We start from the raw sequence: 18,304 nt of genomic DNA, 5'->3' as shown, positions 1-18,304 counted from the left end.
TTTTTAAATTTTCTATTTAAATTTTTATTAATATTACTTATTTATTTTATTATATTTTTAAAATAAATTTAAAAATTACCAACCAATTTTTAATAGCACCTTAATATTTGTACTATATATATTGATTTTTTAAAAAATAAAATATAAAATATTATATTTTTATTAATTTTATCTAATATAAAAAAATTCAAAATATTTAATTTTTTTAATTTAATCATTTTTTATACTTAGTTTTTTATAGATTTATCATTACAAAAAATATTCTAATAATATGTTTTTTTAATTTAAGATTTAGAGAGGTTCATAAGTCATAATAGAATTAGAATTATTTTAATCATAAAATTAAAAATCAGAACTTGATTGATTTATTTATTTCTTCCTTTCTTTATTGCATTCCCAAGCCAAAAAAAAAAAAAAAAAAAAAAAAACACATAGTCTTAGTTTGAAAAGATTGATTCATGAATGTTGACATGATTGAAAATAAAATAATCATCAGCCTCATTTTATTCTTATACTTACTTATTGCAATATCTGTAAATTAATTGATTATTAGAGTATAGTGTTGTTATAGTGGTTTTTTTTTTAATTAATTATAATTTAAATCATAAAATATAAAAAATAAGAGAAGAAATTACACAATAAACAATAATTTAAGGTATTTTCTAATATGCCATAAGTGTTTCTTGAAGTTTTTTGAAGTTTTTCTTATAATTTTATTATTTAACTTAATTTTTTGAGTTTCAAAGTAGTAATTTTTTTAAAACATTATTTGAAGATAATTTTTTAAAAATTAATGTATTAAATAAAAGTATATTTTTCAATATCTATTTTTTATTTTATTTTTTAATATTTTTTAATTCATGTATTTACTAATATTATGTAATTTATTATTTTTTTAATTAAATTATTTTTAAATGAAATATAAAAAACTTAAAATAATGTATAGATAGAATGTTTCTTTTTAATCATATTGCAATTTCTGTAGTTTTATGGACTCAGACATCATTTGATTATCTGATATTTTTTAGAATCATATATTAGTGATAAATAAATATAAAATTGAAGAATTATTTTTATTATTATTATCATTATCATTAACACAACATTGAAACAACATGTTCTTGTAAAATTAATTTAAGTTACATTATATTTTAACACTAAAACTGTATTTGAAATTTAGATGAATATCTTATAAAATTATATAAACCAAAAATTTATAAAAATAATGGTAAAATAACTAAATTTTAATTTATATATAGAATGTCTCTTTTTAATCACCTGGTCTAAAACATATTTTACATGTATGGAAGGCCCAAAGAATGTACATTAAAAAATGATAAAAGTACTCACTAGTATTCTTGCTGGATTTTTTATTATTTTATTATTTATTATTATTATTTTTCAAATAATAAAAGAGAAACAGCCATTAGAATCCAAACAAATTCTTGGTATTCATCCATAAAATAATATTCTAAGCGGATATTTTCAATTTAGTTCCAAACCACTCGAAAAAATATTAATTCTCAACAAAACAAACTGCAGAAGTATATTCAATAATAGCTTCACACCTTTCAATTGATGCCATGCATTACACTCATCAGCATTTTCATATTAAAGTGGAAAGAATACTAAATTTCATTGTTATTATTTGCCTTGACGGTCACGAAATGGTCCATTCAAAAACCACTCAATCTACCAATGATCACGTGGACTAATTTTTGCTAATGCAAAGTGGGAGTGTAGTATTCTGATGTCATTTGGATAATTCCCCTCTAAAAAGCCGCTAATTTTGGGGACCGCTAAATTAGAAATCTGCTACATTTAAAAGCCGTTTGAAAAGAGCCCACTCGGCGAATTCCCGAGCACAGCGGTCAGGAAGTGGATTCCATGCTGACGTCCCGCCTGTTGATTGTTGCTCCAGTAGCGTCAGTTTAATTTTAGGCGTGGGGATCGTTGACACGAGCGCAGATAGATGAGCAGCATGATGCAATAAAACTGCACAGACCCAACACAGATTGCGAGCGGGAGGTTTAAGATGCGCGTCGCGAACGGCGGCAGCTCATGCGGTAAGCAATTCGTCGGTGGAGTCCCCGCAGCCATCGTCGTGATGGCCTCAGATGCTCAAAGAAAGTGCAGGAACATTCTCGATACCAGAAATTATCGGGATTCGTCGCCAAGTTGTAGACTCATGCAGCCAGCGGTGCGACGGGTCGTTTTCCTGGCATTGCCCAGTTCGCATTTCCCACTCACTCATCTTCTAGTTCTCGTTGTCCAGCTCGAAGCTGACGCCATAGGAGGTTGTATACTGTTCGTTGCGTGCTACATCCTTCCCGGTTCCCACCGACTTGAGTGGATGCCAGTGCTCGTTTTCCTATGAAGTGCTCGGCGACAAGGGTTGTCATTCTGGTTGTCGTCTTGCGAATGACTGAGTTCAGGTAGTGTATCTTGTCATTCCTGAGTTTCCTATTTTCGGGGGCTGATTCTATCCTGTCGTGCCTACCTGTTGGCGAGGAGTGGGGTGGGGCAATCTCCGAGGAGCTTGGTTTGTTTGAAGGAAAAGTTATGTACCGAAAGAGTGACTGGCTTAGGTAAGGGAAGCTTTTGTGGTCTGCGTGGAGGAACAGAGTGGTCGTTGTGAACGACGTTCTTTCGAAGTGACTTAATGAAAACCCTTCTTAGTGGGTTTGAGTCCATCAATGCGGAAACGAGAGCAAGATGCACTCGATTAGTGGTTTAAGCCTTGTTGTTTCCTAGCGACACGCCTGTGAATGAATCCACTTGAGGTTCATCTTCATCGACTTCGACAGGGTCATCTATTCAAATGAGGAAGAGCGCTGCTGACAGCAGTAAGGTGAAGAGCAGCGTAAGCGGAAAGCCGACGCCCGTGTCTTCCGACAAAAGAATTCGCAAACCAAGAAAAATTTCCTCTGTCCTGCGTGATTTCTTTCACATTCCGCTGTTCTCTTGCCGCGGCTCCGACTCGGGCTACGATAATCGTCCACAGCTGGGAACCTCCGTCATAGGTGAGTTTTAATCAATCTTTTCTTTCCTCAGACCCCACGGCTTTCCCACCGGTGTAGCTCTTGGGGGTATCACAATCTGCCGTTGGCTCTGAACGTCTCGGTCATAATTTCCGCAGGAACCTTGTATGGTCAGAGGAAAGGCAATGTGTTATTGGCGATCCAAGATGACCCAAAGTGCTTGCCGCTCTTCATTCTGGAACTAGCGACGCAAACCGGTTCCCTGGTGAGAGAAATGGCATCAGGGTTGGTCCGAATCGCCCTGGAGTGCGAGAAAACTCCCGGTGAAGGCAAGCTGCTACTTCAGGAGTCGACATGGTCCATGTACTGCAACGGCCGGAAAACGGGCTACGCAACCCGACGAGAGTGCACAGAGATCGATCGCCACATCCTCACTCTCGTCCAGGCCGTCTCTATGGGGGCAGGCGTATTGCCCATGGCCAAAGAGAGCGAGCTCATGTACATGCGAGCGCGGTTTGGGCGTGTCACAACCTCCGCCGACTCCGAATCCTTCTACATCATGAACCCTGACGGAAGCGAGGGGCCGGAGCTCAGCATTTTCTTAACTCGCACATAGTCAATCACGTCTCACCGATCAATCGAACTGTATTACAGTCACAGGCATTCGTGCCCTTTTCTAGTCCCAGGTTGACCACGGCCACACCAAGTCCAATTCTCTGCTGCCGCTGCTGCTTCAAACACCGGCAATGGCTTCACGTTTTGGTTACGAAGTCTCATCGGCCAGCACTGCATCGACGCTTCAAATAGTGCGACAATGGCCCGAACCCATCACGCTTCTTACGAAATCGTATTAGGATTTCGAAGCGGGTTTCCAGCACTGCTTCCCTCTTACTTGTCCAACCTGTGTACATTAAAATTAGGGTTTCGAATAGACCACAATCCCATTGCAATTTCTGTCTCCGATGCAACCATTGTGTGTCGTTTTGGTTTGTGAGGATGGAGGGTTGTCTTCGTGTTTCGGTTACGCAGAAAATTTGTGCCGGCATAAGATACAAACATGTTTGAGCTCGAAGACCATTTCTCGAACTTCAACGACAAGCGCTTTCAGAAAGAACCCATGCAAAAAATGTAGTATTCTGAAGGGGGTATGTAGATGAATGTATGTATGAAAACAAACAAATAATTAATTAATAAAAAAAGAAACAAAAAAACAAACAGAGCCTGAATTCTTTACCATGACAAATGTATTGGTCTTTGTAATCTGGTGTAGGGTTTTTGCTAGATTGTGTAAATTCTTTGTGGAATGGCATATGTTTATATTTTGTATTTTTTAAGAGCATATAGGATGGATTTCTAATTCTATGAATACATATTAAAAAGAAAAGAAAAGATGATATAACATAGAAAATTTTATTTTCTTATCTAATATTTTTATAAAATTTTGAACAATTGCAATGGATTCATAATTTCTAATTGTAAGCATATATTTAATATAAACAAAATAAACATGGATGTTCATGTATGTACAAAATAAAAAATAAAAAATAAAAAAATGATCTATCAATAAATTTTTAAATTACATATGTAAGGTTACTTTTGTGAGCCATAAAAAAATTTATCTAGCAAGAGTGTCAACTAATAGATCTTGCCTATCCAAGTTTTCGACATTGCTTAGGCTATGGCTCATTGCTAATATAATTATGATTGTGCCACATTGTAACAACTTAATAAGAAGGTATTTAAAAGCCAACAACCTCTATTAAGATTAAAAAAAAGTTTAAACTTGAAGAGAGGTTTTTTAATTTTAAATTTAGTAAAAATAGCACTATATGCAATGCCAACCTATATGGAATGCATCAAAGAGAACGTATTGATCACAAGGATTAATAATACAAGTAATTATATTGCCATACAAACCATTAGCTTGTCATACACATACATATTTATTCCAATAGTTATCTATATTGTAACAAGGTATAGATAAGATAATTACACAGATAATTAAAACCATGGAAGTTTCTAGAATCAGAGTTAGATTAGTGGACCAGGTAGGATCCACCATAGAACATTCTAGAAAGAATTTAGGGTGGTTATTAAGATGGGGCCCACCATAAAACCTTCTCAAAGAAAGTTTAGGGCGGTTATTTAATTAGGGCCTATTATAGAAACTTCTAGAAAAGGAGTTTAAGGCAATTATTTAGGTAGGGCCCACCACTTAGGAATATTCTAAAAAATCTAAGGTGGTAGGACAAGATATAAATAGGATTGGCTAGAGCCTTTTGGAGCATTTGGTCAAGTATGGTTTAAGATCCTTTCTCTTAATAAAGTTTTATTTTGCATCTTTTTGTTCAGATCTATTCTGTTCTATTTTTGTTTGTTTAATTTTGTCTTTCATGTCCTATTCTGTTTAGTTCCGTTGATATGAGATGTGTTGCATATGAGATGTGTTGCATTCCTTCTGTGGTATTTTGTCTTTCATGTCCTATTCTGTTTAGTTCTATTCTCATATCAAATAGTTACTTTGCAAGGATAAATAGAAGCCTTGAGGACAAGAAAATTGACATGTGTTAGGTTGCAATTGAATAATCCTAGTAAATACTATGGAACTTTAAAACAAGAACATGTATGTCAATGGTTCTTAAATATTCGACAATACCTCCAACTATCTAGGACAAATACCACTGAAGGAATTATATATGTAGCCAACTATTTGAAAGATGCGGCAGCCATTTGGTGTTGACATTGAGTTCAAAATTATAGAGCTCAAGGTAGATTTTGTGACTAGAAGGAGTTTGAGACCGAGTTTAGGAATCAATTTTGGCTCATCAATACAGAGAAGATAGCATGCAATCACTTTGCAAATCTTACATAAGCTAGGTCAGTGCAAGATTATGTCTCCCAATTCAAGTCCTTATGTCTCCAAATTGGCAATATTTTGGAGGCGGAGATGATGGATTGGATCCTAAGATGTTTGAAACCTTGAGTCCAATGAAAGGTGGAACTAAGGGATCCAAAAACATTCAAAGAGGCAATTTGGATTGCAGAGAGGATCAATGTTATAGATTTTAGAAATCGTAGAGCACAACCTATAGTACAAAGTCCTATGCCACTATCTGATATTACTGCACAATAACCAATGCCAATGGAAATTGATGCCTTACAAGGATCAATAACACTACAAAGATGACAAATATTGGTGCAAAAAAGATTGTATTTCTATTGTTGAGAGACAGGCCATGAGATTGGAAGTTGACTAGCACGTCAAAGTACAAGTACGAGCAAGACAAGGAGAGTTCATAGTCTTGGAATTCACCAAGTTGATAATGAGTTTGAGCAAGAAAACAAGGCTCCCTAATAAAGGTGCCGAGGAGTAGTACTCGAGGTAGCTATTGGCTTTCAGAGACAAATGGCATAGCCTCAAATAACTATAAATAGAATCGATTGGTGCTTCTAATGGAACTACTAAGAGAACAACCATGTTGAGTGCTTGTAGATTGTGGCTTTATAGAAAATTGCATCTCAATTGAAATTATTGACTAGCTTAGAATTAAAACCAAAGAAATCAAAGGAGGAAGTATACCTTGCAGATAATTGAGAGAATATATTAAGTGAGATGTGTGAAGAAAAAACCTTAAGATTTCTAAATACTTACGTCTTAAGAAGGAGATTCAAGATAACAAAGCTAAGGTATGATTTTATCCTTGGAATGCCATGGCTGGAGATGAAAAATAAGCAAGTTGATTGAGTAGCAAGGAAAATCTCTTTTAAAGATAGAAGATGTAAGGTGACTCTTCGCACTTCCACATCAAGTGAAGAAGAAAGAGAATCTGCAACCAAAGACTTACTTGTAGGAATAACGTTTATGAAAAAGCAACTACAACATGAGCAATTAGTACATATGGTAGTTCCAAAGCTTGCATCAATGATCAAAAAGATAGCCAAAGAGGTAAAACAACTCATATAAGAATATTAGGATGTCTTTCCAATTGACCTACCTAGTGGCGTACTTCTTGATTGAGGTCCCTTCTTTCAAATAGTACTATTGTCTATAACCAAACTAGTAAGTTAACGAATTTATTGCCTAGTACCAAAAGAACTTGAAGAGCTATAGAAGATATTGGATGAATTCTTAGAAAAAGACCTCATTTGAGAAAGCACATTACCATGGAGAGTACTTGTATTCTTTGTACCCAAGAAAGATGGTGGACTTTGCCTTAACATTGACTATTGAAGTTTCAACAAACAGACTATTAAAAATACATATCGACTTCTATGTGTGGATAATCTTCTTGACTAACTTCAAGGTGCGACTATCTTTAGTAAATTGGATCTTTAGATCGGCTATTAGCAAACACCTATTGCAAGAGAGGATGTAAAAAGACGACATTTTGTACATGCTATGGACATTTCAAATGGATGGTTTTATCTTTTGGCCTTGGCAATGATCCAGTCTCTTTCATGGGTCACATAAACAAATTATTTTGAAACCTTTTGGAGAAGTATGTAGTCATTTTCATTGATGCTATTTTTTAATATAATAAAATCCCTGAAGAGCATGAATAATATCTATGAGAGATGTTGTGTTGACTATAAGATAGTCATTTTTATTGCAAGCAATCAAAATGTGAACTTTGGAAGTCGAAAGTCACCTTTTTGGGACATGTGGTGTCATTCGAAGGCATGCATATAGATCAAGATAAAGTGAAAGTAGTAGAGGATTGGCCAACTTTCAAAGATGCTTCTGAAGTTTGCTCATTTTTAGGCCTTGTTAGATATTATTGCTATTTTGTTAGGAGATTTGTTTACATTGCTACCTCATTGACAAAACTATTGGAGAAAGATGCCTCATTTGAATGGAAACTGGAGCAGCAAAATACTTTTGAAAATTTGAAGGAAGCACTCATTATTGCTCCAATATTACAACCATATGATCCTAATCTTCCTTGTACGCTTGACATTGATGCTTTTGACTTTGCAATTGGAGTAGTTCTTCAACAAGACTTTGGTAGGGGCCTTTAACTTATAGCATATGAATCACGCTGTCATATTACATGAAGTCTTGCTTGAGAATGCATCAAGCACCTAGCTTAAAAAAATAAAAAGAAATTCTAACAATAAGATCTTAACAACTCTAATAGAATTTCAAATAAATTCTAATTAAATCTTAAAAATATTAATCAAGCTTTAATCAAATCCAAAAGAAATCTTTAAAAAATTGAAAAAGAAACATGAAGAAATTATAAATTAACCTTAAAGAAATGCATATATAAAAAAGTAATTCTAAAAGTATAACAAAGATATCTTTAAATACTAAAAATAAAAATTTAATAACTTTATCAAATCTTAGACCAAATCTTAAATCCTAACCAAATTCTAACCCTAATTTTAATCAAATCCTAACCTAAACCAAATCCTAATCAATTATTTAAATCTCAAATAAATTTCTAACAACTTTATAATAAATTTTTAAATTCAATAACTAATATTTGAATCGTTGATTTGAACTCAAATTTTACACAATCTTCATTAATTAAGTTAAAAATAAGTATAAAAAAAAATTGAAAAAAGATCAGAATTACCAAATAAATGATAATCTCAAAAATATGCTAGGGTGTTGGCCGGCTTCCTTCTTTGACCTTGATGCTAATCTCTTAGAGCCAATTACTCTTGATTGAACTATTATTTTGCACCCAAACTTTATACACTTGTTAGAAATCAAGTTAACTATCTCTATAAAAAAAAAGTTTGCTTCAATCTAATTAGTGGATTGACAAATATCTAAAAATGTCTCACTAGTTTTTAAAACCCTAAATTTTGAGACCATAATCCACAAAAATCTTCATGCTTTTCAATCTAACCATTTGATCAAATCCAAATTCACAACTCACATCAAGAACAACTACACTCACAAATCTAAAAAAATTTCATCTATAGATCTGTTACCAAACTCCTAAAATTGCCCAAAAAGTCAATCTTATTTTATTTTCCAAAAATTAGAATCATTGAAAACAACATCGATTTTGCAAAGCTCTTGCAAGTCATTATCCACTCAAATCCCCCAAAATCAATACATATAGAAATCTTATCAAGTCTCCTCTCAAATCCCACTCTTAGATCAACAAAAGAACCCTTGAATCATTATTAGGACTCGGTTTTATGCTTTGGAGTTTGTTTTCAACTGGGATTTATAATCAGCCCTCTTTGATATCAATATTTTGTTTTTTTAGATAATTTTTGCTAAAACCCACTCCTAATTCTCTCTTGCATATGCTTATATCTTTTATTTTTCTAATCTACCTTATTTTGCTTTATTTATGATTCTACAAAATAAATAGAAGTCACTTTTCTAAAAAGACAACATTATTATTAAAAGTTTTACTATCTTCCTATCTTTTATCCATATTTTTTATTTTATCTTTTAACTTGGCTCTTCTATAATAAGATCCATATTATTATCTTTCACTATATAGTCATGTTACAACACAACAATGCAAATTTAAAAGCGTTGAGCACAATTACTCTACATATAATCGAGAGCAATTAGCAATTGTATATGCCATAAAGGTGTGGCGATACTATCTATTGGAGAAGCCAATGGTTATTCGGATTGACCATCGATCTTTGCTACATGATTTGAATCTGGAAAATATGAAATCATAGCATCATCTTCGGAAAGAACAGTTGCAACTTTTTGATATCCAGCTTGAGTATAAATAAGGGCAAAAATATATTATGCCAGATAGTTTATTATGGAGACCAAACTTGAAGGACAAATTGGAAGACAAGGCAAAAGTCACTACCATTAGTAGTATCATTTCAGATCTAATCAAAGAAGCAGAATGGAAGAAAGTTATGCAATAGGATGCTTATTTTAAGATGGTTAGCGATCGATTGAAGGTGGATGATATATAATATCAAAATTATCTTCTTAATGAAGACTTGCTCTATTTCAAGAAGCAAATTCATATACCTGACAATGCTAAATTTTGGACGCGCATATTTCAAGAGGGACATGACATTCTAATATCTAGACATCTGAGATGAGAGAAGATCCTAGAATGGATCTCAAGATCATGGTTTTAGGCAAGTTTGGATCGTGATGTTTGAGCCTTTGTACACTCTTGCAAATCATGTCAAGATAATAAAACATGCAATGTAGCATCTCTTGGACTATTACAGCCAATTTTATTATCTATGATATATTATGCGTATGGGATTATGGATCTCATTACATATTTATCATAGACGCTTCATAATCATACTGCGGTTGCAATCTTTGTAGATTGATTCTCAAAGCAACTTCACTTTCTTGTGGTGCACTCAAATATTGATGTCCTAAAAATTACACGAATCTTCTTTGATATCGTCTTTTGTCACCATAGATTATGTGGTGTCATCATTTCACATCAAGATCCATGCTTCATGGAAAGTTTTTGACAAGCCTTATTTAAGCTATTAGACAAACAACTTGCCATATGTACATCCTTCCATCCTCAAACAGATGGACAAAAAGAGCATGCAAATTGGACCTTGAAAGATATGTTGTGGATATTTGTGGTAGTTTATCATAATGATTGGAATGAATACTTGACACTCCTAGAATTTACTTATAATGATAGTATTCAATCAAGTATCAATCATTCACCATTTTTTTTTAATATCAGTCAGTATTAGATTATGCCAACAACTCTCTATTGTCCCATCGATACCAATAATCTAATAATGGAAGAATTTATACAATGGCTTACAACAGCCTTACAAGAAGCTTGGCACCACCTCTTTACTGCACAAAATTGACAAAAGTAATATGCAGATAACTATCAGCAACACAAGACCTTCTAGGAGGGTGATCAAGTATTATTTTCTAATGACAACATGCCACTTGTTACATCAATCGAAATCCATAAACTAGCATCTTGGTGGCTTAGACCTTTCCACATTTTTGCAGTGATATTTGATGTCACATATTGCCTTGAGCTTTTGTCACATATTTACGTCCATCTAGTCTTCCATATTTTGTAACTAAAGGAATTTCATATTCAGCCAAAGCTCTTTCCAAATCGATACCAACCACCACTACCACAAGTTGTAGTTGATGACCAATAAGAATATGAAGTGGACAGTATTTTGGAGCATTGCCTCCTTTGTTAAAGTAGTAGACATTTACAACTTCAGTACAAAGTTCTTTGAAAAGGTTATTCCATTTATGATGAAATATAGGAACCTGCACAAAATCTCATCTATTACCAAGAGATAATTTGGAGATACCATCTAGAGTAAAACAAGAACATTCTGCATTATTAGAGGAGGATTAACTGTAACAAGGTATAAATAAGATAATTATATAGATAACTAGAACCACAGAAGTTTCTAGAATTGGAATTAGATTAGTGTCACGGCCATAATCATGTAAGCTAATAATTACATATAGAAATAGATAGAAGTAAATAAAAGTAAGTAAAAGTAAGTTAATTCTATAATATTTAATATGGAAGCTTCTTAGAAACTTCCTAGATGCTACTTTGACTTCATAGGTGTCTTTAATTGACTTTTTGGATTAGAAACGTGGTCAACAAGTTGGCCATGTGCCACACATGTTGTTAGCTTAAAGATCAAGCTAACTATGTGGCCCACATGTAGAAAAACTTGCCTTGTAAGTCAAGGCATGAGCTCTATAAAGTCAACACATATTGGAGGTCCTATAGAATGTCGCCACGTAGCTCTTAGTTAGATAGTATATATAGAGACAAGAGTGAAGGCTTCTTCACTCTTGTCAACTCCTTTCTTGCTTCTAGTCTAGTTTCAAGGGTCTCTACTTTTCTTGTCTTTTGGCAATAGCCATTCCAGTTCTTCTTTCAATATATATACTTGTTTATATATATTTTATTACCTCTCTTTGAGTGAAGGCTCACTTCTCTGAATTATTTTTCATCGAGTTCTTGTCCTTGACAGATTGATAAGAGTGCACTTACAATATCAGAGCTTTATTTTTCTTAAGTAAGAGTGGATTACCCCTTTCTCTTGACAAGACATAAGCATATTAGAAGTTTGCGGATTACCCACTTCTAAACTGATATTGTTCTTAGTATCTTCTTTGTTATCAAGTCTTTTCTTTTTCTTTTGTCTTGAGCAATATCAGACAAATTTTTCTTCTTAGTATCATTATGGCAGAGCTTGTTGAAATGAAGAGTGCAATGGCACAAATGTAAGAACAATTGAGGGAGTTAATGCTTGCGATGCATCAACTCAATTCACCAATACAGGAAAGAACAAGAATAGCAAAAAGTGGAGATATAGAGATGATCGGAGCTGCTTCAACATTTGCACCAAATCACATTCCTTCTCCAATTGTACAACACCTTGTAAGCACTAGAGAACCAAGAATTGCTTTATCCGAGAAATTTGATGGTATAAGATCAAAGTTTCGAGGGTTCATCAATCAAGTACAATTGGCAATTGAACTTCAACCGCAAAGCTATCCAACTCCAGGATCACAAGTCAGGTTTATTGACACTCTACTTTCTGGTTCTGCATTATCATGGTTTTCGTCTTTTTTTGAACAACGAAATCCAATATTGGACAATTTGGAAGCTTTTTTGGTGGAGTTTTGATCTATGTATGGTGAACACAATGCAACTCGTGTCGCAACAAATAAGATCCAAATTTTGTGACAAGAAAACCGCTCAGTAACAATGTATGCTTCACAATTTCGATAACTTGCAATTGACATCAAGTGGGATGATGCTGCACTTATCAGTCAATTTCTTTATGGATTGCAATACGAAGTAAAGAAATTGATGTTCAACTTACCTGATCCTCAAACTTTGAGTCAAGCAATCGATTTTGCGATAAAATGTGACAATCGACTTTTTGAATTTTGATTCGAGAGTCGTACACGAGAACCTCAACGTTATTACTCAATGGCAACATCAGCATCTTTGCCAAACGTACATTCAGAAGTAGAAGACATGCAAATTGACGCGGTACGTTTTAAACCCCTAACTGAGCAAGAAAAGATTCGTCATCGTCAAGAAGGATTATGTTTATACTGCGGAGAACCTAAGCACACTGCTCAACATTGTCCAAAGAAACAACGTAACTATAAAATGAGGGGTACGGCGGTCAAAGAAGATAACATGTCGGAAAACGGATTCGTCCAGCTACAATAGGGACCGTGCAGCTGGAACCTTGTACAATTCCTAATGAAGGTCCTATCTTCTCCTCAGAACCCTCTTCTTGTTTTATAATAGAATAATATTTAGGACTTAAGAATTACAAAGCCTTTGCTTTATTAGATTTGAGAGCCTCAGCATGTTTTTTAGATGAATAATTTTTTAAAAGTCATAAAATACCTTTTGTATAGAAAACTAAATCCGTACATGTAGAAGTCATTGATGGCCGTCCTTTGTCTTCTGGAGATGTCACTCATGAAACTCGCCCTATAAAAGTAATAATAAACGGTCATGTTAGCTACATAGCTTTTAACATAATTAAATCCCCGTCCAATCCAGTTATTTTAGGTTTATCCTTGCTAGAAAAATATAACCCTCGAATAGATTGAAATTCTCATAAACTTGACTTTTCCTAAAGCATTATTAATAGTTCTACCAAGCAAGTAAAAAGTTATAAATCTAGTATAGTAAAACCCGTACTTATAGGTGCAAAAGCATTTATATACGTAGCAAAAGAAAGATCAACTTTTTCTATTTACGCTGTACCTATTTCTGAAAGCGTAAAGACTTCAAGTGGCATTCCAAGACAATATCAGGATTATCAAGACGTTTTTGAGAAAAAGAATGCAGATATTCTTTCTGAGCATCGTCCATATGATTGTTCAATCGACCTCAAGGAAGGAACTCAGCCACCATTTGGACCAATTTACAGTTTATCGCAAGATGAGTTGACTGAACTCAAGACATATATTAACGAGAATTTAACGAAGAATTTCATACGTCATTCAAAATCTCCAGCAGGAGCTCCAATTCTATTCGTAAAGAAAAAAGATGGATCTTTGCGAATGTGTGTTGACTATCGAGGACTCAACAAGATCACAATCAAGAACAGGTATCCATTACCTTTGATATCAAGACTCCTTGACCAGTTGAATCAAGCTAAGATTTATACAAAAATAGATCTAAGAGGAGCATATAATCTAGTACGAATCAAGGAAGGAGATGAATGGAAGACTGCGTTTTGAACCAGGTACGGGCATTTTGAATATAATGTCATGCCTTTTGGACTCACGAATGCACCAGCTGCTTTTCAACATCTCATGAATGATATATTTGGTGAATTCTTAGAAAATTTTATCGTCTGCTACCTAGACGATATTCTGATCTATTCTAACAACGTCGAAGAGCATAAAAATACATGTTCGTCAAGTATTACAAAAACTTAGAGATGCAGAATTGTACGCCAAGATGGAAAAGTGTGTATTTCACACTACTCAAGTTGATTTTTTAGGATACATCATTTCAAATGATGGTCTCATGATGGATTCTAAGAAAGTCCAGACAATCATGGATTGGAAGATTCCAAAGACAGTAAGAGATGTCTAATGTTTCTTGGGATTTGCCAATTACTATCGGATCTTCATCAAAGACTTTTCACGAGTTGCAGCTCCACTTACACGCTTGACCAATAAAGACAAATTCCAATGGAATGAAGAAGCGGAAACAGCATTTGAAGCCTTGAAGACATCATTTGTATCTGCACCAGTCTTATATCGTGTTGACTTTTCCAAGGCATTTTTTATGGAAACAGACGCATCAGATTTTGCCTTGGGTGCAGTTTTGTCACAAATGGGAACAGATGACAAACTTCATCCGATAGCTTTTCATTCAAGAAAATTCTCAGCAGCCGAGATCAATTATGAGATCCACGATAAAGAACTGCTTGCAATCGTGGATTCCTTTCAAGAATGGCGTCATTATCTAGAAGGCGCTTCTAGTCTAGTCACTGTATATACAAATCACAAGAACCTTGAGTATTTCATGTCAGCACGCGTGTTGAATCGTCGTCAAGCTCGTTGGAGTATGTCTTTGTCAAGTTTCGAGTTCATTATCACTTATCGGCCAGGAAAACAACAAGGTTTATCCGATGCATTGTCTAGACGTTCTTATTTTGCACCAAAAGAAGGAGATGCAGCTTTTGAGCAACAAAGAACGGTCCTCTTGAAACCGGAGCAATTTCATCTCCGAGCAGTGAAATCAACATTGACTGTTGATTCAACTTTTCTCAAGCAAATCCAGTCTAGTATGTCCTTAGACCCTCTTGTTCATGATATTGAGAATAATTCTTTCAAGTCTCATGATTCTTCTAAGTTTGAGTTCAAGAATAATCTATTATATTTTGAAGGACACCTATATGTTCCAGAAGGAGAAGCACGTTTACGTGTTCTTCAAGCACGTCATGACTTTCCAGCAGCAGGGCACTTTTGATATAATAAGACTTTGGAACTCATATCAAGAGATTTTTGGTGGCCACAAATGTGGAAGTCAGTCAAAGACTTTGTATAATCATGTGATATTTGTTCAAGATCAAAAATTCCTCATCATCGACCTTACGGACTTCTTCAGCCATTACCTATACCAGAACAACCATGGTCTTCTGTTTCTATGGATTTCATCACAGATCTTCCAAGCTCAAGATTTTATGATTCTATATTTGTGATAGTAGATTGTTTCACCAAGATGGCACATTTTGTGCCATGTACAAAATCTATCACAGGTGAAGAAACAGCTAAGCTTTTCATTGATAATATCTATTGCTATCAAGGATTACCTAAAGATATCATATCGGATAGGGGAACTCAATTTGTGTCGAGATTTTGGAGGACCCTTTTCAAGATTTTAAAAGTGGACATAAAGCTATCTTTGGCTTTCCATCCTCAAACTAATGGACAAACAGAGCGCGTAAACCAAGTCTTGCAGCAGTATTTAAGGTGTACCATCAACTACCAACAAGATGATTGGACAACCCTTCTGCAATTGGCAGAGTTTGCTTATAATAATACGGTATATTCTTCCACGCAACAAACACCTTTCTTTGCCAATTATGGCTATCATCCACGACTTGATGCTTTTGATTTTTCAAAAGTTGATAATCCTGCAGAAGAAGATATGGCAAATCGGTTGTCAGAGTTATATGCAATAATGAAGGCGCAATTAAAAGAAGCTCAAGAACGACAAAAGATAAATGCAAATGTATATCGTAAGGAGCAACCACAACTCAACGTGGGTGATAAGGTATGGCTACTTTGTTATAATATCAAGACCACTCGTCCTTGCGACAAGTTGGACTATCAAAGGCTGGGACCATTTTCTATTTCTGCACAAATCAATCCAGTTGCATATCATTTACATCTACCGAAGATAATGAAAATCCATCCAGTATTCCACGTGTCTCTTTTTGAACCATACAAGATAGTGGACATACCAAGAAGACGACAAGCTCCACCTCCTCCTATAGAAGTGGACAATAATGAAGAGTTTGAAGTAGAAGAAGTCTTAGATTCAAAGCAGCGTCGAAATAAAATAGAATATCTTGTCCATTGGCGTGGATATGATATTAGTGAACGCACATGGGAGCCAATGAAGAATCTTACAAATGCAACAAAGGCGGTGGAGGCTTTTCATTGACGACATCCATCAAAATCAAGATGAAAACCTTCTTTATAAAAGAAACAACATCTAGGCAAGATAACATTCTACTTTCAATTCTTGTTCGTAGCTTCGTTGTAGTAGTGGCACTCAGGAGATGGAGAACCAAAAACCAATGGATTTAACTCAAGAACCTTCATTTTCTGACCTGCCGGACGAGACATTACGATTGTCACAACCTCCAAGACGACGCAATCGAGATGAAGATCTTCAAGAATGACATGTTCTTCCCCGAATAGATGGTGAGATACAATGCGTTTGGTATCACGATTTGGGAAGGGACTCCCGATGTTTGGTGATTTTGCTAGAGGTAGGAACAACTCCTGATGGTGTTCCAAATATTCTATTCGAAAGAAGTTACGAAGGCCTTAACAATGATCAAATAATTGGGTGGTCTTCCCGCCCTGGTATGGGACACTACCAATGGTTGAGAGGCCCTATCAATCATCTTCGAAGAGAACAGAGATCAGAGTATGTGGCGAATACAATTCGTCGCATCATAGATTTCTTCAACATATGATGACCGCTCCTCGTGGAACTCGTTCCTAGAAGGAGGGGTAATGTCACGGCCATAATCATGTAAGCTAATAATTACATATAGAAATAGGTAGAAGTAAATAAAAGTAGGTAAAAGTAAGTTAATTCTATAATATTTAATATGGAAGCTTCTTAGAAACTTCCTAGATGCTACTTTGACTTCATAGGTGTCTTTAATTGACTTTTTGGATTAGAAACGTGATCAACAAGTTGGCCATGTGCCACACATGTTGTTAGCTTAAAGATCAAGCTAACTATGTGGCCCACACGTAGAAAAACTTGCCTTGTAATTCAAGGCATGTGCCCTACAAAGTCAACACATATTGGAAGTCCTATAGAATGTCGCCATGTAGCTCTTAGTTAGATAGTATATATAGAGACAAGAGTGAAGGCTTCTTCACTCTTGTCAACTCCTTTCTTGCTTCTAGTCTAGTTTCAAGGGTCTCTAGTTTTCTTGTCTTTTGGCAATAGCCATTCCAGTTCTTCTTTCAATATATATACTTGTTTATATATATTTTGTTACCTCTCTTTGAGTGAAGGCTCACTTGTCTGAATTGTTTTTCATCGAGTTCTTGTCCTTGACAATTAGTGGATTAAAAAGGGCCTATCATAGAATATTCTAGAAAAGATTTAGAATGGTTATTTAAGTGGGGCCTATCATAAAACCTTCTAAAAGAAAGGTTAGGGTGGTTATTTAAGTAGAGCCTACTATGAAACTTTTTAAAAAAAGAATTTAAGGTGGTTATTTAGGTGGGATCTATTACCTAAGAATATTTTAGAAAGTCTATGGTGGTAGAATAAGATATAAATAGAAGTGGCTAGGGCCTTTTGAGGCATTTTTTTAGATATGGCTTTGGATCTTTTCACTTAGTAAAATTTGATTCTACATCTTTCTGTTCAAATCTATTTTATTTTATTTATGTTTGCTCAGTTTTTTTTTTTGTCCTATTTTGTTTAATTATGTTTAATTTTATTTTTTTCTATTTTGTCCTATTTTTATGAAAAATACCTTATAATATTGTAAATTGGAAGGATCTTGGATTTTTGAAATAGTCTAGTCCTGTTTCATATATGATTAGATAGAAGTAAGTAAATATAGATTAATTTTATAAAATCTTTTAGACT

At 34.6% G+C, this 18,304-nt stretch overlaps 1 protein-coding gene across 1 annotated transcript; it reads left to right on the top strand.

The window, feature by feature from the left end:
• The first annotated feature begins 2,098 nt into the window (after positions 1-2,098).
• LOC112295059 (protein MIZU-KUSSEI 1) lies at positions 2,099-4,164 on the top strand. Its single transcript, XM_024546195.3, has 2 exons — positions 2,099-3,023; positions 3,140-4,164. Exons 1-2 carry the CDS (start codon positions 2,822-2,824, stop codon positions 3,595-3,597), a joined length of 660 nt encoding a protein of 219 aa, XP_024401963.1. The 5' UTR covers positions 2,099-2,821; the 3' UTR covers positions 3,598-4,164.
• The last annotated feature ends 14,140 nt before the right edge of the window (positions 4,165-18,304 follow it).

Source organism: Physcomitrium patens, chromosome 18 (genome assembly GCF_059467195.1).
Source record: "Physcomitrium patens ecotype Gransden chromosome 18, ASM5946719v1, whole genome shotgun sequence".
Classification (NCBI taxonomy): domain Eukaryota; kingdom Viridiplantae; phylum Streptophyta; class Bryopsida; order Funariales; family Funariaceae; genus Physcomitrium; species Physcomitrium patens.
Note: the sequence above shows the minus strand (reverse complement) of the source record. Positions and strands in the feature narration are given on the sequence as shown.